General features: G+C 42.7%; 1 protein-coding gene across 2 annotated transcripts in view; it reads left to right on the forward strand.

Annotated features, from left to right (window-relative positions):
* Positions 1 to 18,977, forward strand: part of C1_1H18orf54 (chromosome 1_1 C18orf54 homolog) — a 54,767-nt gene that overhangs the window by 22,114 nt on the left and 13,676 nt on the right. For both annotated transcript variants that reach the window (XM_069219530.1, XM_069219541.1), the window contains exons 3-7: positions 818 to 1,612; positions 2,480 to 2,630; positions 3,809 to 3,923; positions 10,092 to 10,223; positions 18,803 to 18,876. In XM_069219530.1, coding sequence (XP_069075631.1) covers positions 818 to 1,612; positions 2,480 to 2,630; positions 3,809 to 3,923; positions 10,092 to 10,223; positions 18,803 to 18,876 — 1,267 coding nt within the window. The remainder of the gene's footprint in view (positions 1 to 817; positions 1,613 to 2,479; positions 2,631 to 3,808; positions 3,924 to 10,091; positions 10,224 to 18,802; positions 18,877 to 18,977) is intronic.

Below are 18,977 nucleotides of genomic sequence, written 5' to 3' on the forward strand. Positions count from 1 at the left end.
CTCCTTGTAATGCCTCCCACTAATCCATTGTTCCCCCAGTGGAGTGTCATGACCACCTGGTGCGCTTGAGCGGATTTTTGGTGGGTTATCAAAGTCCAAGTAATAAATAAAGATGCCTTTAAATTCTGCTTTTATCTTATCACATTTGCTGTGCTACAAGGACATGGGGATTGGTATTTACATATTCCTCTCACTTTGCAGTCAGAGAAAGAAAATTAAAGCCCCTCCACTCTACTCTGTTCTCCTCTCCAGTCCACACCACTCTAGTCCACTCTGCCGTACGACATTGACGCTCCTCTCTACTCTATGACAATCCCCTCCACTCTGCCCTACAACGCTCCACTCAACGTCACTCCACTTTCCTCTACCTCTCTAACTAAGTTGACGAGTGTGTTGAATGAGTTTCACATTAGTTGAAGTGAAAGAAAAGGTGTGTTTTCAACAACTTTGTAACACAGGAGAGATCTGGATTGTGTCCCTGATTAGGGGAGGAAGGGAGTTCAAGGTTTTCTAATAGTGTTGCATTGAGATGTTTTAAATTTTAGAATTTAAGTCAGAGCACTATGTTTTTATGTGTCATTCAGTTCAGTTGTCATCCAAACGGAGCAAGCAGTGCAGCCTTTTTTTTATGTTCAGAAGCCAATAAATGTGAATTGTAAGTTTCTTGGCTTCTACTCATTCATTATTTTTTTAAAGATTTACATTGTTGGATTTTGAATTGCATGTTGAAAATTGATTTGTAAATAGAATGGCGTATGTGTTTTTCTACACTGTTTACTTCTGGATTTACTAAATTCTCTTTTTTTTATATGTTCAGTTTCCAGAGAGTGGATGGGAAAACCTAGCTCCTTTTCCTCAGTATCAAGACGAAGAGTTACTAGTGATCCAGAACTTGCTAGCCTTACCACTGATGATCTTCTAGGCTTTGCATCAGATGGATCGTTACCAGTTGACCAAACGTACACGCCCAAGCTTAACAGGAAACAAAACAATGGGAAAGGTCGACCACCTTCAAAAAAACTCATAAAATCCTCTCAAAGATCATCTTCTTTAGATCGTGACACAAAAGTTAATTGTTACAATGTGAACATTGCTGAAGAGAAGAAGCTCAAATGCAGGGCCGCAAAGAAAAAACATATGTTGGAAATAGAAAATGCTACACTTAATCATAGGCTAAATTCTGATACATCAAGTTCAGAGGACTGGAAACATGAACTAGTTCCAACATTCTCCTCTAAAGATTATCCAAGATGGCTGACCAGCCAGAAATCTGATTTGAATGTTTCTGGCATAACCAGCATTTCTGACATCAAGTACCCAGTCTGGTTGAAAAACTATGACCTTTTGTCGGATTCTGGCAGTGACCATTTTTTTCAAACTGATAAAACAACTGAGAAACGTTTATATCCGAGGCACAAACAATCTTTTGATGAGAGGTTTCTGGGCCAGTATGAGTCGTTTAGCAACATCCCTCAAAATAGTAATAATAATTATTCAGAAAGTGACGAAAAAGAATTATTCGCAGTAGAGCAGCATGCTAGGCCTTTTGACCCCCAACGGTTGTGTTTCAAAGGCTCAAGCTTGTCAAGACATTCCAAAGAACCATTCAAAGGTAATTGCACAGATTCCTTTCCATTTTATTTTCTACATATAGCTATATTAGAATATCCTTTAGAAAGAAATCGTCCATTCTTAAAGTTGCAATATGTTTGTTCTCTTGCAATGGGGTTCTGTGGTCAATATTTAGAACATTAATTAATGTTCTACTCCTACAAATCGGCTCAGATCATGTCACTGCGTTGGCATACATTAAAGTTGATAGAAGGTAAGGACTGCTAGGATAATTCAATCTGTTACCATATAGACACTTTATAGTAATCAGGTTTACCCTTTCCTTGTGTTGTTATCCAGTACATCTGTTGTGTTATTTTTTTAACTATATAACATTACCAGTTTTTGTCACTGCCCCTTCTCGTTATTGTTGTTTTTTGCTTTCAGGAATGAAAACTAGATTTTATGCATGAGTGAGCCTTCCCACCCGTGCCAAATCATGAAATCAGATATGCTGAACAAAATATTTCTTCTTGCGCTTTTACCCTCATCTACCATCACAACTGTTCATATTGCTACTGTGAGAGTTGTGTTCTATTTCCTGGACCATGCAAGTTTTTTTTTTTACCAAACTGTTTGAAACATAATAAGTCCCAGTTTTAAAATCTCCACTGCTTCATTTTTATGAATGATTACTGATATTCACCTCCATGCTCTATCCCACCCACTTTTGTTTGTCCTCTTTGTATAGCTGGAGCTTCTTATCTAGTCGTTACTGTGCTAATCTAAGGTATTAGGAAAATATTCTATTGCGAGCAGATGTTTTGCTTATTAACAAATTCTGACTCAAATACTAGAATGTTCTGTTATCCGACGAATGTTCTTAATTGACATAGGCTGCTCACCAGTTGGGTTTTTATGTTTACAGATGACCAGATTGAACTCCTGCTACTCAAAGCAGAGAGAACATTGGAATCTTCAAATAGAGGCTCTTCAGCACCTACGCATAAAGACCGCAGCCCCCAGACACAAGACATTTTAGAAGCAGATCGATCTTGGGAGAAGATTCCGGTTACTTTGTAAGCAGAATGATAAGAGTACCGATGATGTTCTATCTAGTTATTTACTTGGGTCCTCATTTTCTGCTGTCATTTTCTATGATTTGTTGTGTTCCCAGTATTTTTTCACAAGACCGGGAACTCTTTAAATGTTCAGCAGTGGCCACAATATGTCTAACTTGATGATCTCTACCTACATGCTACCACGAAGTCTCCTCAAAGTTGTTGCAAAATGTTTTCGCATTGGGCCTGATCTTTTTTGAGGATTTCTTCATTTGAATGGTGTGTGTCCTCCTCCTGCTAATCACATATAATGCATTAATAAGCTGTTGGAAATTCCGTTTGCATGTGGTTTCTACAGATTTTATTATTTTAGGTTTCTACAGTAGGAAATATGTTTTTACAGCTCTCATTGCTCTGATTATCTTGTCTGTTACTAATTCTGATGGACTGTGCCAGCCCTCTCCATCTTAGGCATCAGTGAGCAATATTTCAACAAGTTGCAGGTTTTCGACCAGGCTCTTATGACGCAGAGACTATGCATCCAAAGCATACATAAACTTACACTGCCTTCCAGTGAAGGGAAGAATAAAATCAAAGGGATATGCCTTATCTGCTTTGTTTTACCCTATTCCACTTTGCGATCTTTATGGTCACGTGTTATAAAATGGTGGCAGTATATGTCTTTTTTTTCTGTTGATAATGTGCTGTGGGTGGCACCCGACTGACCTGTATGGGCTCCAGATTATGCAGTTCTCTTTCCCCCGAACTGTAGTTCCTAATTTCATTTCACAAAAGGAATATCAACTCAGTACCTATCCGTATCAGTCCTACCTCTTTAGTAACTTTGTTAAACGAACACAGAGAGATTTTGTACTCATAGCTGTGCTATATAAATGCTCCGGTATTTGGGTACAAATCTTGAGAATGGCTAAATAATCCTAATATAGAAAGAGATGTAATTTTTCCCGGCAAATTTAACTGTGACTCTGCAAAGTTAAACAATATTTGCACCATGTGTTGAAAAAATACACATACCGATTGTCATTCAGTATAATTTCTGCCAACTACATTTTTGCACCGTTGTGCTGATATTACATTACTGCGCCTCTATTTCAAATACTCAGCAGGCATTATAAAATTGATGTACTACTTCTCAAAGTGCAGTTAATTAATAATCTGTTGTAACTTTTTATTAGCAAGTCACCAGTACCTGTGTTTTGTGAAGAAGATGAAGATATCCAAGAAGCAAAGCGATTAAATCCTGTAAATGAGTTTCATAAGGGTGGTCTAAAGAATGAATGTCAAGAACAGGTATGTTAAGTTAATAAGTTTATTAGAAATCGGTTTAGTTTTTAAAGTTATCACTAAGTGTATATTGTATGCTACATAGTGTTGTGGATTTATAATGACCTGGAAGCTGCTTTAACCACCATTAACTCAATACTAGACTAAACCATCTCTCTGTTTCTCCCTGCCAAAATACCAACTCCTGTCAGGATGACCATAAGGCAGGAGGGAGACTGGTAGCTATGGGAACTCTTGAGACCACATACATAACCCAGCAATGCTAACCAAATTGTTCTACACATTTGAAAGGCAGACAAAGATCTGCAGTTCTTGGACCAAAATATTTGCATATGTCCTTCACAAAGAATCTTTAAATACACTGCTTCTTATACCACTTTGGTTTCCTCTGTACTAATCAAGTTTCCTGGTGTTTGTCTCTTTGTCGTTTCTCTTTTAGAGACAAAGAGGAAGTGTTGCATATCTTTTCACTTCTTTCAAGCGTACCAAAGAACCAAATGAAAAAAATTACCCAGATTGACTTTACTACCTCAAAATCCAAACCAAAGTAGTAGAAAACCCTTTAAGAACAAGTGGGTGACAGAACGGTCTTTGCTTTGTGAAGTAGGCAGCATTGGTTTAGCACTTTTTAGCTCAAAGTTCCATCCTGCAGCCTGTTGGTGTGCAAATGACGTAATTTTAGCTGAATACCAAACAAATTCTCAAAGGTACCCAACCAGGTTATAAGCTAAGTTGAGGAGAAATATTCAGGAGAGTTCGCCATGTACATTTATTGCACAAAAATGCATTTGTAAGCTATGGTGTACTGATTCGCTCATAGATTCACGTGCTTGAATCATCCCTTTCATTGAAGTGGGAGTCTTGCAGTGTCATTTTAAATAAGCAGTAGAAAGCCAGGCTGGGCTTTAACCGGTTCTGTGCCCAGGACGTAATGGTTACGTCGTGAGGCACAGTGCTGCTGTGCCCAGGACGTAACCATTACGTCCTGGTCACAGAGCCCAGAGGGAGCGCTAGCGCTCTGAGGGGTTCCCCCTCACCCCCCCAAGTCGGGGATGGAAGGGGAAGCCCTTCCCCTTCCAACCCGACCCCACCCCCCCTGACGTCAGCGCGCGCTGCTTTGTCACAGGGCCTCCCCCATCGCACTGGAAGCTCGGCTTCCAGCGCGATCGAAAGAGAATTGCTCAGCATTTCTCTTTCAATCACGTGGGGGAGGCCCGGAGAGGCTTCAAAGGGAAGGAAATGTATTTCCTTCCCTTTGATGTCTCTCCCAGCATTTCAAAAGCCGAATTGCTTTTGAAACCCCACTAAACACCAGGGATTTCTTCTTTTTTTTTTTTCTTTTTTTTTTTCTTTTTTTTAAATGGACATAAGGGAGCGACCCCTTAGGCAAGGGTTGCTCCCAGGGGGGGGCATTTTTTTGGGAAGGCCTTTTCAGCCCCCCCTGGGGGCAGAAACCTCTAGGCACCAGGGATCATTTTTTTCTTTTTGTTTTGTTTTGGTTCTTTTTTTAGGTGGGGAGCGACCCCTTAGGCAAGGGTCGCTCCCCTAGGGGGCAAATTATATTTAGGCCATTTCTGCCCCCCTTGGGGGCAGATTGGCCTATTTTGATGAGGCCAATCTGCCCCCAAGGGGGGCAGAAACCACTAGACACCAGGGAGTTTTTTTTGTTTTCGTGAATTTCACGCAAGGGGAGCGACCCCTTAGGCAAGGGTCGCTCCCCTGGGGGGGGAATTATTTTAGGCCATTTCTGCCCCCCTGGGGGGTAGATCAGACTATTTTGATTAGCCCGATCTGCCCCCAAGGGGGGCAGAAACCACTAGGCACCGGAGATTTTTTTGTTTTACAGATGGGGAGCGACTCCTTAGACAAGGGTCGCTCCCCTGGAGGGGAAAATTGTATTTAGGCCATTTCTGCCCCCTTTGTGGGCAGATCTGCCGATTTTTGCTATGCCAATCTGCCCCCAAGGGGGGCAGAAACCACTAGGCACCGGGGATTTTTTTTTTGCGCCAATGTCACGCAGGGGGAGCGACCCCGTAGGAAAGGGTCGCTCCCGGGTGGGAGTTGGGGGGGCAAATTTATTTTAGGCCATTTCATGGCTACAGTGGAGGAAGGCTAATGACCCGCCTTCTTCGGGAGAAGAGCAGAAAGGTACAAAAATTCCAGAAAATCCCTTGACAGAGTCCATTCAGATGGACCTTCTCCCAGGTATTCCTCTCATGGAGAACATCCTAGTGAAATGAAGAGGAAGAGTCACGAGTAATGAGGTATCCTCACCTAGGCCTCTCAGCTCTGTCTCGGGTGTCACAGACCGTCTTAAGAAAAAGGAGACCGCCTAAGGTCTTCTGAGGGTGCAGTCTGAACTTCCACTCCATCTTTGAAAGTACATGCTCAAGAAAAGCTAAAGTCCAGCCTGGGGTCCAGCCAGGCCTGGCCCAGGAAGGCAGAACAAAGGACTTCCTCAGAGAGAGGGTGTTACACCCTCTCCCTTTGGAAAAAGGTGTCAGGGCTGGGGAGGAGTAGCCTCCCCCAGCCTCTGGAAATGCTTTGATGGGCACAGATGGTGCCCATCTCTGCATAAGCCAGTCTACACTGGTTCAGGGATCCCCCAGCCCTGCTCTGGCGCCAAACTGGACAAAGGAAAGGGGAGTGACCACTCCCCTGACCTGCACCTCCCAGGGGAGGTGCCCAGAGCTCCTCCAGTGTGCTCCAGACCTCTACCATCTTGGAAACAGAGGTGCTGCTGGCACACTGGACTGCTCTGAGTGGCCAGTGCCAGCAGGTGACGTCAGAGACTCCTCCTGATAGGCTCTTACCTGTGTTGCTAGCCTATCCTCCTTCCTAGGTAGCCAAACCTCCTTTTCTGGCTATTTAGGGTCTCTGCTTTGGGGAATTCTTTAGATAACGAATGCAAGAGCTCATCAGAGTTCCTCTGCATCTCTCTCTTCACCTTCTGCCAAGGAATCGACCGCTGACTGCTCAGGACACCTGCAAAACCACAACAAAGTATCAAAGACGACTACTGCAACCTTGTATCGCTGATCCTGCCGCCTTCTCGACTGTTTTCCTGGTGGTGCATGCTGTGGGGGTAGTCTGCCTCCTCTCTGCATTAGAAGCTCCGAAGAAATCTCCCGTGGGACGACGGAATCCTCCCCCTGCAACCGCAGGCACCAAAAGAACTGCATCACCGGTCCTCTGGGTCCCCTCTCAGCACGACGAGCGTGGTCCCTGGAACTCAGCAACTCTGTCCAAGTGACTCCCTCAGTCCAGTGACTCTTCAGTCCAAGTGTGGTGGAGGTAAGTCCTTGCCTCCCCACGCTAGACTGAATTGCTGGGTACCGCGTGATTTGCAGCTTCTCCTGCTCCTGTGCACTCTTCCAGGATTTCCTTTGTGCACAGCCAAGCCTGGTTCCCCGACACTCTAACCTGCAGTGCACAACCTCCTGAGTTGTCCTCCGGTGTCGTGGGATCTCCTTTTGTGACTTCGGGTGAGCTCCGGTTCACTCCTCTTCGTAGTGCCTTTTCCGGCACTTCTGCGGGTGCTGCCTGCTTCTGTGAGGGCTCCCTATGTTGCTGGGCGCCCCCTCTGTCTCCTCACGCAAGTGGCGACATCCTGGTCCCTCCTGGGCCACAGCAGCATCCAAAAACCCTTAACCGCGACCCTTGCAGCTAGCAAGGCTTGTTTGCGGTCTTTCTGCGTGGGAACACCTCTGCAAGCTTCTTCACGACGTGGGACATCCATCCTCCAAAGGGGAAGTTCCTAGTCCTCTTCGTTCTTGCAGAATCCACAGCTTCTACCATCCGGTGGCAGCTTCTTTGCACCCTCAGCTGGCATTTCCTGGGCATCTGCCCAATCTCGACTTTGTCGCGACTCTTGGACTTGGTCCCCTTGTTCCGCAGGTACTCTCGTCCGGAAATCCACCTTTGTTGCATTGCTGGTGTTGGTCTTCCTTGCAGAATTCCCCTATCACGACTTCTGTGCTCTCTGGGGAATATAGGTGCACTTTACACCTACTTTTCAGGGTCTTGGGGTGGGCTATTTTTCTAACCCTCACTGTTTTCTTACAGTCCCAGCGACCCTCTACAAGCTCACATAGGTTTGGGGTCCATTCGTGGTTCGCATTCCACTTCTAGAGTATATGGTTTGTGTTGCCCTTATACCTATGTGCTCCTATTGCAATCTACTGTAATTCTACATTGCTTGCATTACTTCCTTTTGCTATTACTGCATATTTTTGGTATTGTGTACATATATCTTGTGTATATTTGGCATCCTCATACTGAGGGTACTCACTGAGATACTTTGGCATATTGTCATAAAAATAAAGTACCTTTATTTTTAGTATATCTGTGTATTGTGTTTTCTTATGATATTGTGCATATGACACCAGTGGTATAGTAGGAGCTTTGCATGTCTCCTAGTTCAGCCTAAGCTGCTCAGCTATAGCTACCTTCTATCAGCCTAATCTGCTAGAAACACCTCTTCTACACTAATAAGGGATAACTGGTCCTGGTACAGAGTGTAAGTACCCCTTGGTACCCACTACAAGCCAGGCCAGCCTCCTACAGCTATAAGCTGTGCTTTCGTTAACGTACTCTTTAATACTCGGGTTAATTTGTTTTGTATTGACAATAAGTATGAAAAACACAATAATGAGTATAAACTAATATGTCCCTGTGCTCTCAGTACCCTTGTGTGTAATTCCACATAGGTCGTTATTATGAGTGGGTCGTAAATGGTGCAATATTTATCACACCTGATAAAATCTGCCTTTGTCCAGTCCGAATTTCTCGGGTGCGGTAAATACCACGCAATTACAAATTATTCCCTTTTAATGGGGAATAATGTGCAGATCTTGGTGGTTACTGTACATAAAGACTTTCCAAAATATATTCATAGAATGTGATTTTTATCACAATGCTGATTCTTAACTGTGCAGTAAAAGGAAGGCCAAAGTGTAAAATTATATAAAGGGATAATTAAGCCCACTATGCAAATGCACAATTTTTTGTGTTTTTTCTTTGGGAAAACATTTTACCCATGGAGACGGCCCTTCTCCTACACCACCACCAAACGTGGGGGTTATCCGTTCTCATTTCCTTCCTGGAAGTGGGGATTCCTAGGTGAGAAAGGGTCAAATCAGCATTTGGAAAAGTCAGCAAACGTTTGAGTATTCGGGCCGTTCATAAATTTACAAGGTTAACCATGCCCAGTTCCGCCTACTTCCAACCGCTTGTGTGGAATTTACTATTTCGACATTTACACACTCATGCCGGAGAAATCCATTTATACATGCCAGGAATCCTTTCTGAACTTCTGACTAGAGTAAAATGATTATATTTTTGCTGTATATGTACTTTTATGACCGGAAACGCCTTTGTGAATTTGGCCACAGTGTCCACTAAAAGTCCCAGAATATAGTGTTTTTCATTTCAAATAGATACAATTTCCCCAGTATCAGCAAGCAATACATATGTTGCATCTCCTGGTGGAAATTTGTGTTACACCAATAAATACAAATGGGTAGAAGAGCAGTTTCTTTGAACCCTGCGCTTCAGTCATCTCTTTGGTTGCCAGCCGTACAGCTTTCCGAGGTTAACCCCCCCCCCCCCCCCCCCCACCCCCAAAATCCCACTGTCAGTCGCAGTTCGCTTCCTGATGGGCGAGCGTACAGAAGTATTCTTGTCATCTACCCACACTTTGAACGAGTGTGCCTCTGTGGAGATGAGGTGGTGTGTGGGTGTGTGTGTGTGTGTCATGTACTGTTGTGCTTGGCTTGATCGATGTTTTATGTTCTCACAAAGTAATGTAGTACATATTCGCACCAAATTACTTTAAACATGCTTATGTCAAGATGATATACTCTGAAAAAATAGATTTCATTTTTTAAAGGTTACAATGGAATGATAGCAAGTAAAGTAATGCACCACAAAAATTCCTCATAAAGCGCAATTCTGTGCTGAAAAAATGTTTGTTTTTGTGTTAGAAGAATTGGTAATCCATGCCGCAGTATCTTTTTTTATGGGGGGCGGCTTGTGTGAATCCCTAGTTATAAAGCTCCTCCAAGTTTCTATAAAGCTGGAAAAACACTTTAAAGCAGATGGTTTTAACTCGTGCAGTTGTTATGACGCGAGTCTTTTTAAATAAATGCATTACTATGTCTTACTGTTTTTTAGGAGAGTACTCTTTCAGGGGGGAACCATCACGGCCCTGTTGAAGCTCTGAAACAGATGTTGTTTAACCTTCAGACAGTGCAGCAGAACTTGGCCCGTGACCAATCAGCGGAAGAAAAAATAGAGATTAAAAAAGTAAGACTGTCTTCCCTGATGGTGTTTGACTGGTTATTGTTATCCTGTGTGTTTAAGAATCAGTTGACCTGATGCCCGTTTAATTTTCTTTCCCTATGGGTGTAGCCAAACATATTTAATTAATAACTTGACCTTATTTCAGAACGTGTTCGATTACGACACGTAGATTTTACAGTTTGCTTTCGAAGGATACATCTTGAACCTTTCTCCTCAGTCCAGAACACGGTAGATAATTATTGCAAACATGTAGGTGCTGCATGACGTGCAGTGAGCTCAAATGTCACTACCATCTCTTCTCCGCCTGCTGAACTCAAATGTCACTACCATCTCTTCTCCACCTGCTGAACTCAAATGTCACTACCATCTCTTCTCCGCCTGCTGAACTCAAATGTCACTACTATTTCTTCTCCGCCTGCTGAACTCAAATGTCACTACTATCTCTTCTCCACCTGCTGAACTCAAATGTGTCACTATCTCTTCTCCGCCTGCTGAACTCAAATGTCACTACTATCTCTTCTCCACCTGCTGAACTCAAGTTTAACTATCTCTTCTCCAACTGCTGAACTCAAATGTCACTACTATCTCTTCTCCGCCTGCTGAACTCAAATGTCACTACTATCTCTTCTCCACCTGTTGAACTCAAGTGTAACTTCTATCTCTTCTCCACCTGCTGAACTCAAATGTCACTACTATCTCTTCTCCACCTGCTGAACTCAAGTTTAACTATCTCTTCTCCAACTGCTGAACTCCACCTGCTGAACTCAAATGTCACTACTATCTCTTCTCCACCTGCTGAACTCAAGTTTAACTATCTCTTCTCCAACTGCTGAACTCCACCTGCTGAACTCAAATGTCACTACTATCTCTTTCCACCTGCTGAACACCAAAATATAGCAATAAGCTGCAGAAAGGAGAACAGTCAACTTTTGTAAAGGGCCTTTCACTGTGTGGCAATTTCTGTCACTGCGTTTTTAACAACGTTTGAGGCATTTAAGCTAGAAAATTCTTTTGGGTCAAATCTGCAAATTATGCAGCAGATAATGGATTACAGGGCAGCACAGGACGTAGCTTCCGGGGGGGGGGGGAATGTTTGGGGTGTTACACCCCCAATAAATGTATTTTGCGATAAATAGTTGGGTGCAGTTGCTTTTAGTCAAGTATGGTGAGGTGTATGTCGGATTTCACCGGGAATTTTTACACACAGACAAAAGCACACACACATAACCTCCCCTACTCGGTTTAGAAAGACTTCAAAAATGTTGGTTATTTTACAAAATATTGTGTTTTCTTCCACTTACCGCCTCTACCAATCTGCATCCCTCTCCCTTAACACTGCCCCTTAAGCCCCTCTTGTGTGCCCCACTTGTCATATAATGTATTCTAACATTATGTGCCAGAATGATTATTTAGAAATCTGTATTCTGGGTGTGTGCTTTGAGGTATATGTGTGGCCAATGTAAATATGTTCATTTTTAATTGTACACCTTTTACCTATGTTTAAGCATGTTGCATCTTCACATTGTAATCTATGAATTGTAATGCAAATCGTTGACAGAGACCTAGCTGATTACGTTAATTCAGCCTTTTTGTAAGTTACTATCTTTGTTCTGACTCCCCTGCAGCTTCTCCTTCAAGGGAGAGAGGAGAATAAAGACTAGCACAGTTTAGGCTCTCAAGCAGGAATCCGGTTTGGTTTTCTTTGACTTGAAAACTGCCTACGTGTGATATTTACTCGCCTGAAACAAACTTGGTGTTTAGTGAGGTGGAGCTAGTGACGTTAGTTTAGTGGACGCGTACGGATGGGTGCATATCGTACCAGTAGAAACACAATGATTCCCAACTGTGGAGCACTCTGTTGAGGGTGGTCAGTGAAGTGCTATATGGACAGTGGGTAATTTCTATTCCAAGTCTTTGGTCAATGAAGCATCACATGGAAAACATTAAGTCCCATCTTTTTAATGCACATATCAACAGTATTCCAGAAAAAGTGAAGAGTCTTTGTTAACGTTGATAAAATGTGAAAAAGGAGATAGTGGAAACCAGGAGAGATACAAGAATGTGTGAAGGGTAGTCTCGTGGCATTTAGGTTTCTGTGAAAATGCGCATTAATAAATATTTGAGGCAGGAAATCACTAGGGAGTAGCAGTGGATAGAAGAAAGGGATTGCTGTTCATGAGCAAGGTAAGGGCTTGAGGGAGGTTTCTCATCCTATGATCTCATGTTGTCAGTGTGGCACATCCTTGTTTTGCATAAAATAATTGCATATAAGTTATTGGTGAGGTCTCACATGGAGTTTTTCGGCCAGTTCTGTAGGTTACATTTCTGGAAATACTTTAATAGTGGTCATCTTGTAGAAAACACACAGGATGTATGCAAGAGTTCAGTGGAGGAAGACTTGAGATGGTTCTGAAACTAAGGGCAAAATATAATATTTATGTAGTATTTGAAGCTTAAATAGTAGCAAATACCTGGGGCCCCAGTAGACAACAAGTGGTAGTTGAGCAATAGCAATAGAAATAAACATAGATTGCCAAAACCAATATATCTTGGGTTTGGGCCATACTGGCCTTGCCAGTAGTATTTAGTGATGGTGTACAGCATCCCTGATGTTGTGCAGCAAAGCTAAAATGAGGTACAAAAAAAAGCCAATTAATGAGTCTGACTTCATCATTTTATTGGCGCTTTCGCATACGTAATGGCACTGGTGCTTCTTTTTTTCTTTTTAGTTACTAATCCTAGTTGTATCAGTAACTTAAAAAGAAAACAAAACATTGCAAAAATGTAAAAAAAAAAAAAAATAAGCGGGTGGGTGGAAGCAACAGAGGGTGGGGGGGGGGGAGTGCACGACATGGGCGAGACAGCAATGTAGAGCTCTGGGGAGGGAAAGGAAGAACACTTGCAAGAGAACAACATGGACCAGGAGGAAGAAGCACACCGGCGAGAAAGCAAGGAGTGCTTAACCAAAATGAAAAAAGTAAGGCCTTAAAATTAAGCAGTGGAAGGGCAGAAGTAATGAGAATATGGTCTGGGGTTGGGACAAACACAAGAAGAGGAATGAAAGGCCATGCAATGTAACAAATAAAAAGCAGGCAAATGAGAGTGACAATAAAGCCAACCAGTGGTCACCAATGAACGGTGTAAGCTGACAAAAGATATTTTCTCAAACATACAGCTTACTTTGTCTGGTAAGTGAGGCCTACATTTTATTATCTTTATAAGGGTGTGGAAAGCATTCCCTTATAGCACATCATAGCTGAAGACTAAATATAGTTTTGGTTGCAATTAGCAGAGTTAAGGATACAAAATGTCTGAGTAGTTCGTGCTAAAAAATTCTGTGTTTTATGTTTTTTTGTATATTAACCTTGGTCACTTAAACATTTGATTTTTGTAGGTATTCTATTAGAACATTATGTTTTAAAGTCTAACCCTCTGTGAGTTAATAATAAATGAGGTCAGATAAAAATGCTACTGGTAAATAAGTCAGAAATAGTCTTACTGGCATTCAGCCATAGATCATATGAATTCGGAAACAAATTGCACACCCTATTGGCGAGAGCTTGCAAAGCAAAAAAGAGACAGGAGTCCATAAAGAGATGGGCAGGGACCATATCCTTTTGAAGACAGAAGGAAGGGAGAGATCTTTAGGGTGTTTTACATGTCACTATACGGGCACGACTGTAGAATCGCACTGTTAAGAATGTGCTTTTTAGCAAATGTAGACCTTCCTATAATAACGAGTGAACAGGGAGAAACTTTGGTGAACCTGATAAAAGATAAAGAAGTGAGGAGAGCCATAAAAAACTCAACATCCTGAAAAGGCCACGGGCCTCACGGATTTACCTGGAAATTTCATAAGAGGTTCCAGTCCTAAGAGAGACAACCTTATCAAAAATATAGTCAGAAATAGTGAGAAGAGGACATGTTCTCAAACCATCCTTGACACAGAAGTAATTCTACTGCTGAAACCTGGGAAAGAAATGACATTGTGCACCTCATTTAGTCCTAGTGGCTTATTAAATGTTTGTCACAATCTATACATATTGATTCTAGCGAATATACTGACAATTATTTTTCACCATACAATCCATGAAGAATAATTAGGTTTGGTAAGGAACCGTCAACGGCCGACCCACTACATTGAAAAAGCAAATAAAAGGAGGGCCAGGCTGGGCCTGTTGGCACTTGATGCTGAAGATGAGTTTGACAAGGATATTTAGGGGTTCCTGAAAAAGGTAATATTTAAAGTTGAGCTGGGAGAGGAGTGGGTACATATGGCTACTTTTGGTAACTCAACTGGCAAAATTAAATTGCAAGAGGTTGACATAATGAGAGGCATACAACAGGGCTATTTGTTGTCACCTCGCCATTGTTTTTTGTTATGTCCATTATCTCGAAATGGCGATAAAAGGGATGAATTTTGGGGGAATGGTTTATAAAATATAATTGTTTGTCAATGATATTTTGCTCTCCATCTCAGACCCACTTGTCTTGATTTCAAACCTACTGGCAGCATTAAGGAATACAGCAGAGCCTTGTGCTACAAGGTCAACCCTAGCAAGGCTCACATGATCCTGATGCAGACACAAAATGGGATAGGGTAAAAATACAGACTGCCATTTCATTTAGAATGAATGCCCATTCTATTAAATGTCGGGCAGTGCATCCCACCACAGCTATTAAGATGCTATGCAAAACCAACATCCCATTCATACCAGAGGATATCCAAAGACATCCAACTTTAGAATTCCCAGTACAATTGTTATGTTATGTGTGTTTGTATAGGACACGACTCACCCAGGATAGCATCCTAGCAATGAAGCAGGAGCTGTATGGGCTGAACCAGGACCATGGCTAGGTGAAGTGCCAGATCTTAAGATTGTTGCAAAATTCAGGATCTGAAGAGACAGATCTTATGTGCAGGGGCAGATGCTTCCAGGCTTTAGGAGCGTGGTAGGGGAAGGCACGACTGCTGGAACTGTTTTTTTTCTTTCAGGGGTTGTGTGCGAGTAGGAGTCCAGTGGAGCAGAGGTACCTTATAGGTTTGTAGAAGTTTATTGACTTGTTGAGGTATGGGGGTCAGTGTCATGTAAGGTTTTGTATATGTGCATGAGGAATTTTAGGAGTGCTTGTTTGTGTTTTGAGAGCTAGTGGAGCTTTTTGAGGTGTGGGGTAATGTGTGTGGGGTGGCACTATGAGGGTGAGCCTGGCTTCTGTGTTTTGTATATTTTTAAGTCTTCTGGTCAGTTGAGCCTTGATTCCAGTATAGAGTGCCTTGTGTAGTGCAACTTGGTAGTGATCAGGCCTTTGGTGACACTTCTACAATTGTTAGTGGGGATCCATTTCAAGATCTTAAGCATCTTGAGTGTGCAGAAGCAGGAGATGGAGCCTCCATTCACTTGGCTTGTCATAGTGAGTTGGTTGTCGATTACTACTCTGAGGTTCCTTGCTTGGATTGTCGGGAGGGGTGCGAGTCAGGATTCGGCAGGCCAGCAGGTGGTGTCTCAGAGCGAGGTGTCTTTGGCGAAGATTACCACTACTGTTTTGTCTGTTTTTGCCTTGAGGCAGTTGTTTTCCATCAGTCTGGCAACTTTGGTCATGCAGGGTGAGAAATAGGTCTGGGTGTTCTGTGGGTTGTTGAAGGGGGAGAGTATGAGCAGGGTGTCTTAGGATATGATGTTGATTATGTGAGCATGGATGATGCTGGTGAAGTGGGGTCATGTAGGTGTTGAACAGGTTGGGGTTTTGTGAGGATCCTTGTGGAACTCCACACATGAAGTCATTATATAAGGATGGGGTAGGAGACAGTGTTGAAGGCTACGAAAAGGTTTAGTAGGATGATGGCCAAGGTGTCACCGCTGGCCATGATCATCATGACTGTGATGAGGGGCGGTCTCTGTACTGCAGTTGAGCCTAAATCCAGATTGAGTGGTGTTGTGGTGGGTGGTTAGCTGTTTATCATATTTTCCATGGGAGATATGTCAGTAGTTGGCTAGTTTCTTTGAGTCTGCTGAGTGTTTCTTGAGAAGGGACATGTACTGTGGCATATTTCCAGATAAGGAAGGTGGCTGTGATGACTGAGTCATTCACAATCCGGGTGAGGATTGTGGCAATGAGGTCCAGTCTTCTGATGAATATGTGGTCAGGGCAAGGGGCCAAGGATGCTCCTGAGTCTATGGACTGCGTGGTTGTTGTTGTTTCTTGAGTGGTGATGGTGGACCAGGTGGTCAGGTCGGTCCTGTGAGTTTTGGTTGAGATGGGCAGGAGAACTAGAAGCAGCCAGTTGGGCTTCAAGTTGTTGTGAATGCTGGTTGTCTAGTTGCTAAAAAAAAAAAAAAAATAGGGGCAGCTGGTTGCAGAGGTCTTGATAAGTTGTTGGCCTGTGGTGTACGAATTCAAAAGACCAAGCTGCTTCTGATCTTGTTCAAGTCCTGTTGAGAAATCTTGGCGATAGTGTTTCTGCATTGGTGTGGGATGGGTATGCTGAAGGTTGACAAGAGCATGGTCGGACCAGGTGATTGTTGTGAGCTTGTCTACTGTATTGCTGGTGAAGATGGGGTCTGGTTGGTGTTCGGTGGCAGGCCTTCTACTCACTGAAAGATTCTGAGGTTGGACAGGTCCAATAGGAGGTTGGTCCCATTGGGATATGTGAGGTTCTCCAAGTGGTAATTGAGGCCACAGAGGAGGATGAAGGTGTTGGAGTAGAGGATCAGGGAGTGACAAAGCCCATAATGGTACAGCTGAAGTTGGCATATGATCCAGGGGGGTGGTTAGCAAGAGTCCCACTCTGGGCATAGTACGCAGTAATGAGGAGTTTGAAGGTCAAATGTTCCATGTTGTCGGTAGTGCTTTCAGATGTGGTGGAGTATTGGATAGATTCTTTGAAGATGATAGCGATTCCACCTCTGTGTCTATTTTTCCTGCCCTGTATAGCAATCTTGTATATGGAGGCATTTCGGTGGCGATGAAGGAGGCTGACAAAGGAGTCAGCCATATTTTAATCAGAAAGAGCAGGTCTGGTGATCAGTTGTGAAGCAAATTCCAAATTTGAATGGTGTATTTAGTGAAGGTGGGAGTGTTAATTATGTAAAGTATGTAGGACCAGAGAAGGATGTGGTGTACTGGGGGTCCGGTGTGTGGTCATGTGTTGAATGTGTGAGGTGGGTGCCAGAGGGTGCATATGAGATGGCAGGTGGTGTAGGAGAACGCACCTTCAGTGTTGATCCGCAAGGTGCGGCACCAGGGCTACGAGATGCGGCACCAGCGCTGGAAGATGCAACCGGGGTTCAGGGCACAGAAGGTCATGGTAGAGTAGCAACATAGGGGCGGGCGGAATAGGTGGGAGAAGGACTAGGGATTCTAGCATGGGCAGGGAACTGGCAGTCTTTGGGAGTGTAGGATTAACACTCTTATAATGTCTGCTATCCCAAAATGCTGTCTTCCAGGCATGTCCTAAAATAATGGATCCTAAGGCTTATGAAAACCTACAAAAGATTTTCCTATAATTATGGCAAGGGTAACCTCTAGTCTTGGAAAGCTTATAAAGCTGTCGGAGAGGAGATTGGTAGTGCTATGTGACGTATATGAAAAGGGTGAAATTAGATTGTACAAATATTTTTACAATACAAGAGTAGAGCAGAAGAAACCAAAATATTTAATTACTTGCAGCTTTGACTTTAGGCATCCTGTCCCCAAATAAGTCTACAGCAACTAGAGATTTGGCACATTTTGAAAAATGTGTTAAAATATTGGGAAGATCGAGATCTGCAGTGTATTGACTGTAAAATTCTGTTGGAATGCATGAGATAATATAAATGGGGTTATATATATGGAAAGGTAGGAGAAAATGTTGGAAACCAAGATATCTGAGTGTGTCAGGACTACTGAAGAGCTATGACAGGATTGAACAGTTCTATCAAAACAAGGCATCAAATAACGATTTATTAACCGATACCAGATAAGTTGAACAAGTGGTTTCCGTTGGTCTCTGATATGCGCTTGAGAGGTACTAGAGACAGGGGACATATTCTTGTTTGGTGGCTGTGTCTGATACTGTTTTAAAAAGAGATCTAAGCAGCTCAATTTGACGGTATTGAATCTAAAATCTGTGAAATGGGACCAGGTGAGGAAGACAGAATGGGCCTTCATCTGCCAACTCATGGTTGCAGCAACATTAATGATTGCTAGATATTGGAGGAAAATGATGGCGCAGACAACAAACACGTGGTACATTAAAATCACAGTGGGCATAATGGTGATGGAGTATGTAGATGTAGATTTGAGCATAGCACATCTATTTATAACTTCATTAAATGTATCTCTTTGATAGTGTGGTAACTCGTATTATGGCTAGAATATTTTTGTACTTCATATTCTGACATTCAAACACTGAGTAGAATAATGTTTCATTGCCATAACATAGCTATTGTCTTTACTTAGAGTGCCCATTGTCTTTTGTACAAAATATTCAGAGCTACCCTCTGATCTGTAAGTGAATTGTTCACCAGCTAAGCCTGGTGAAAGTTACTTATGGTAGTCATCTGTGTAGGTTTGATGCAATTTTCTGATGTTTTTTTCACAAGATCTCAGCTGAAGCTACCTCTGAATTCCAACTGCTTGATCAGGAGATGATGCCAGTTAACAATTCCCTGCAAAAGTAAGTAGACTCTTGGGGTATGAAAGTTTTCTTTCCTAGACATTTGGATCTTGTTACCATGTGAACTTTCCAGTCATTTTCCTGCTACCTAGTAGCTCGTG

The sequence above is a fragment of the Pleurodeles waltl genome, chromosome 1_1, assembly GCF_031143425.1.
Source record: "Pleurodeles waltl isolate 20211129_DDA chromosome 1_1, aPleWal1.hap1.20221129, whole genome shotgun sequence".
Classification (NCBI taxonomy): domain Eukaryota; kingdom Metazoa; phylum Chordata; class Amphibia; order Caudata; family Salamandridae; genus Pleurodeles; species Pleurodeles waltl.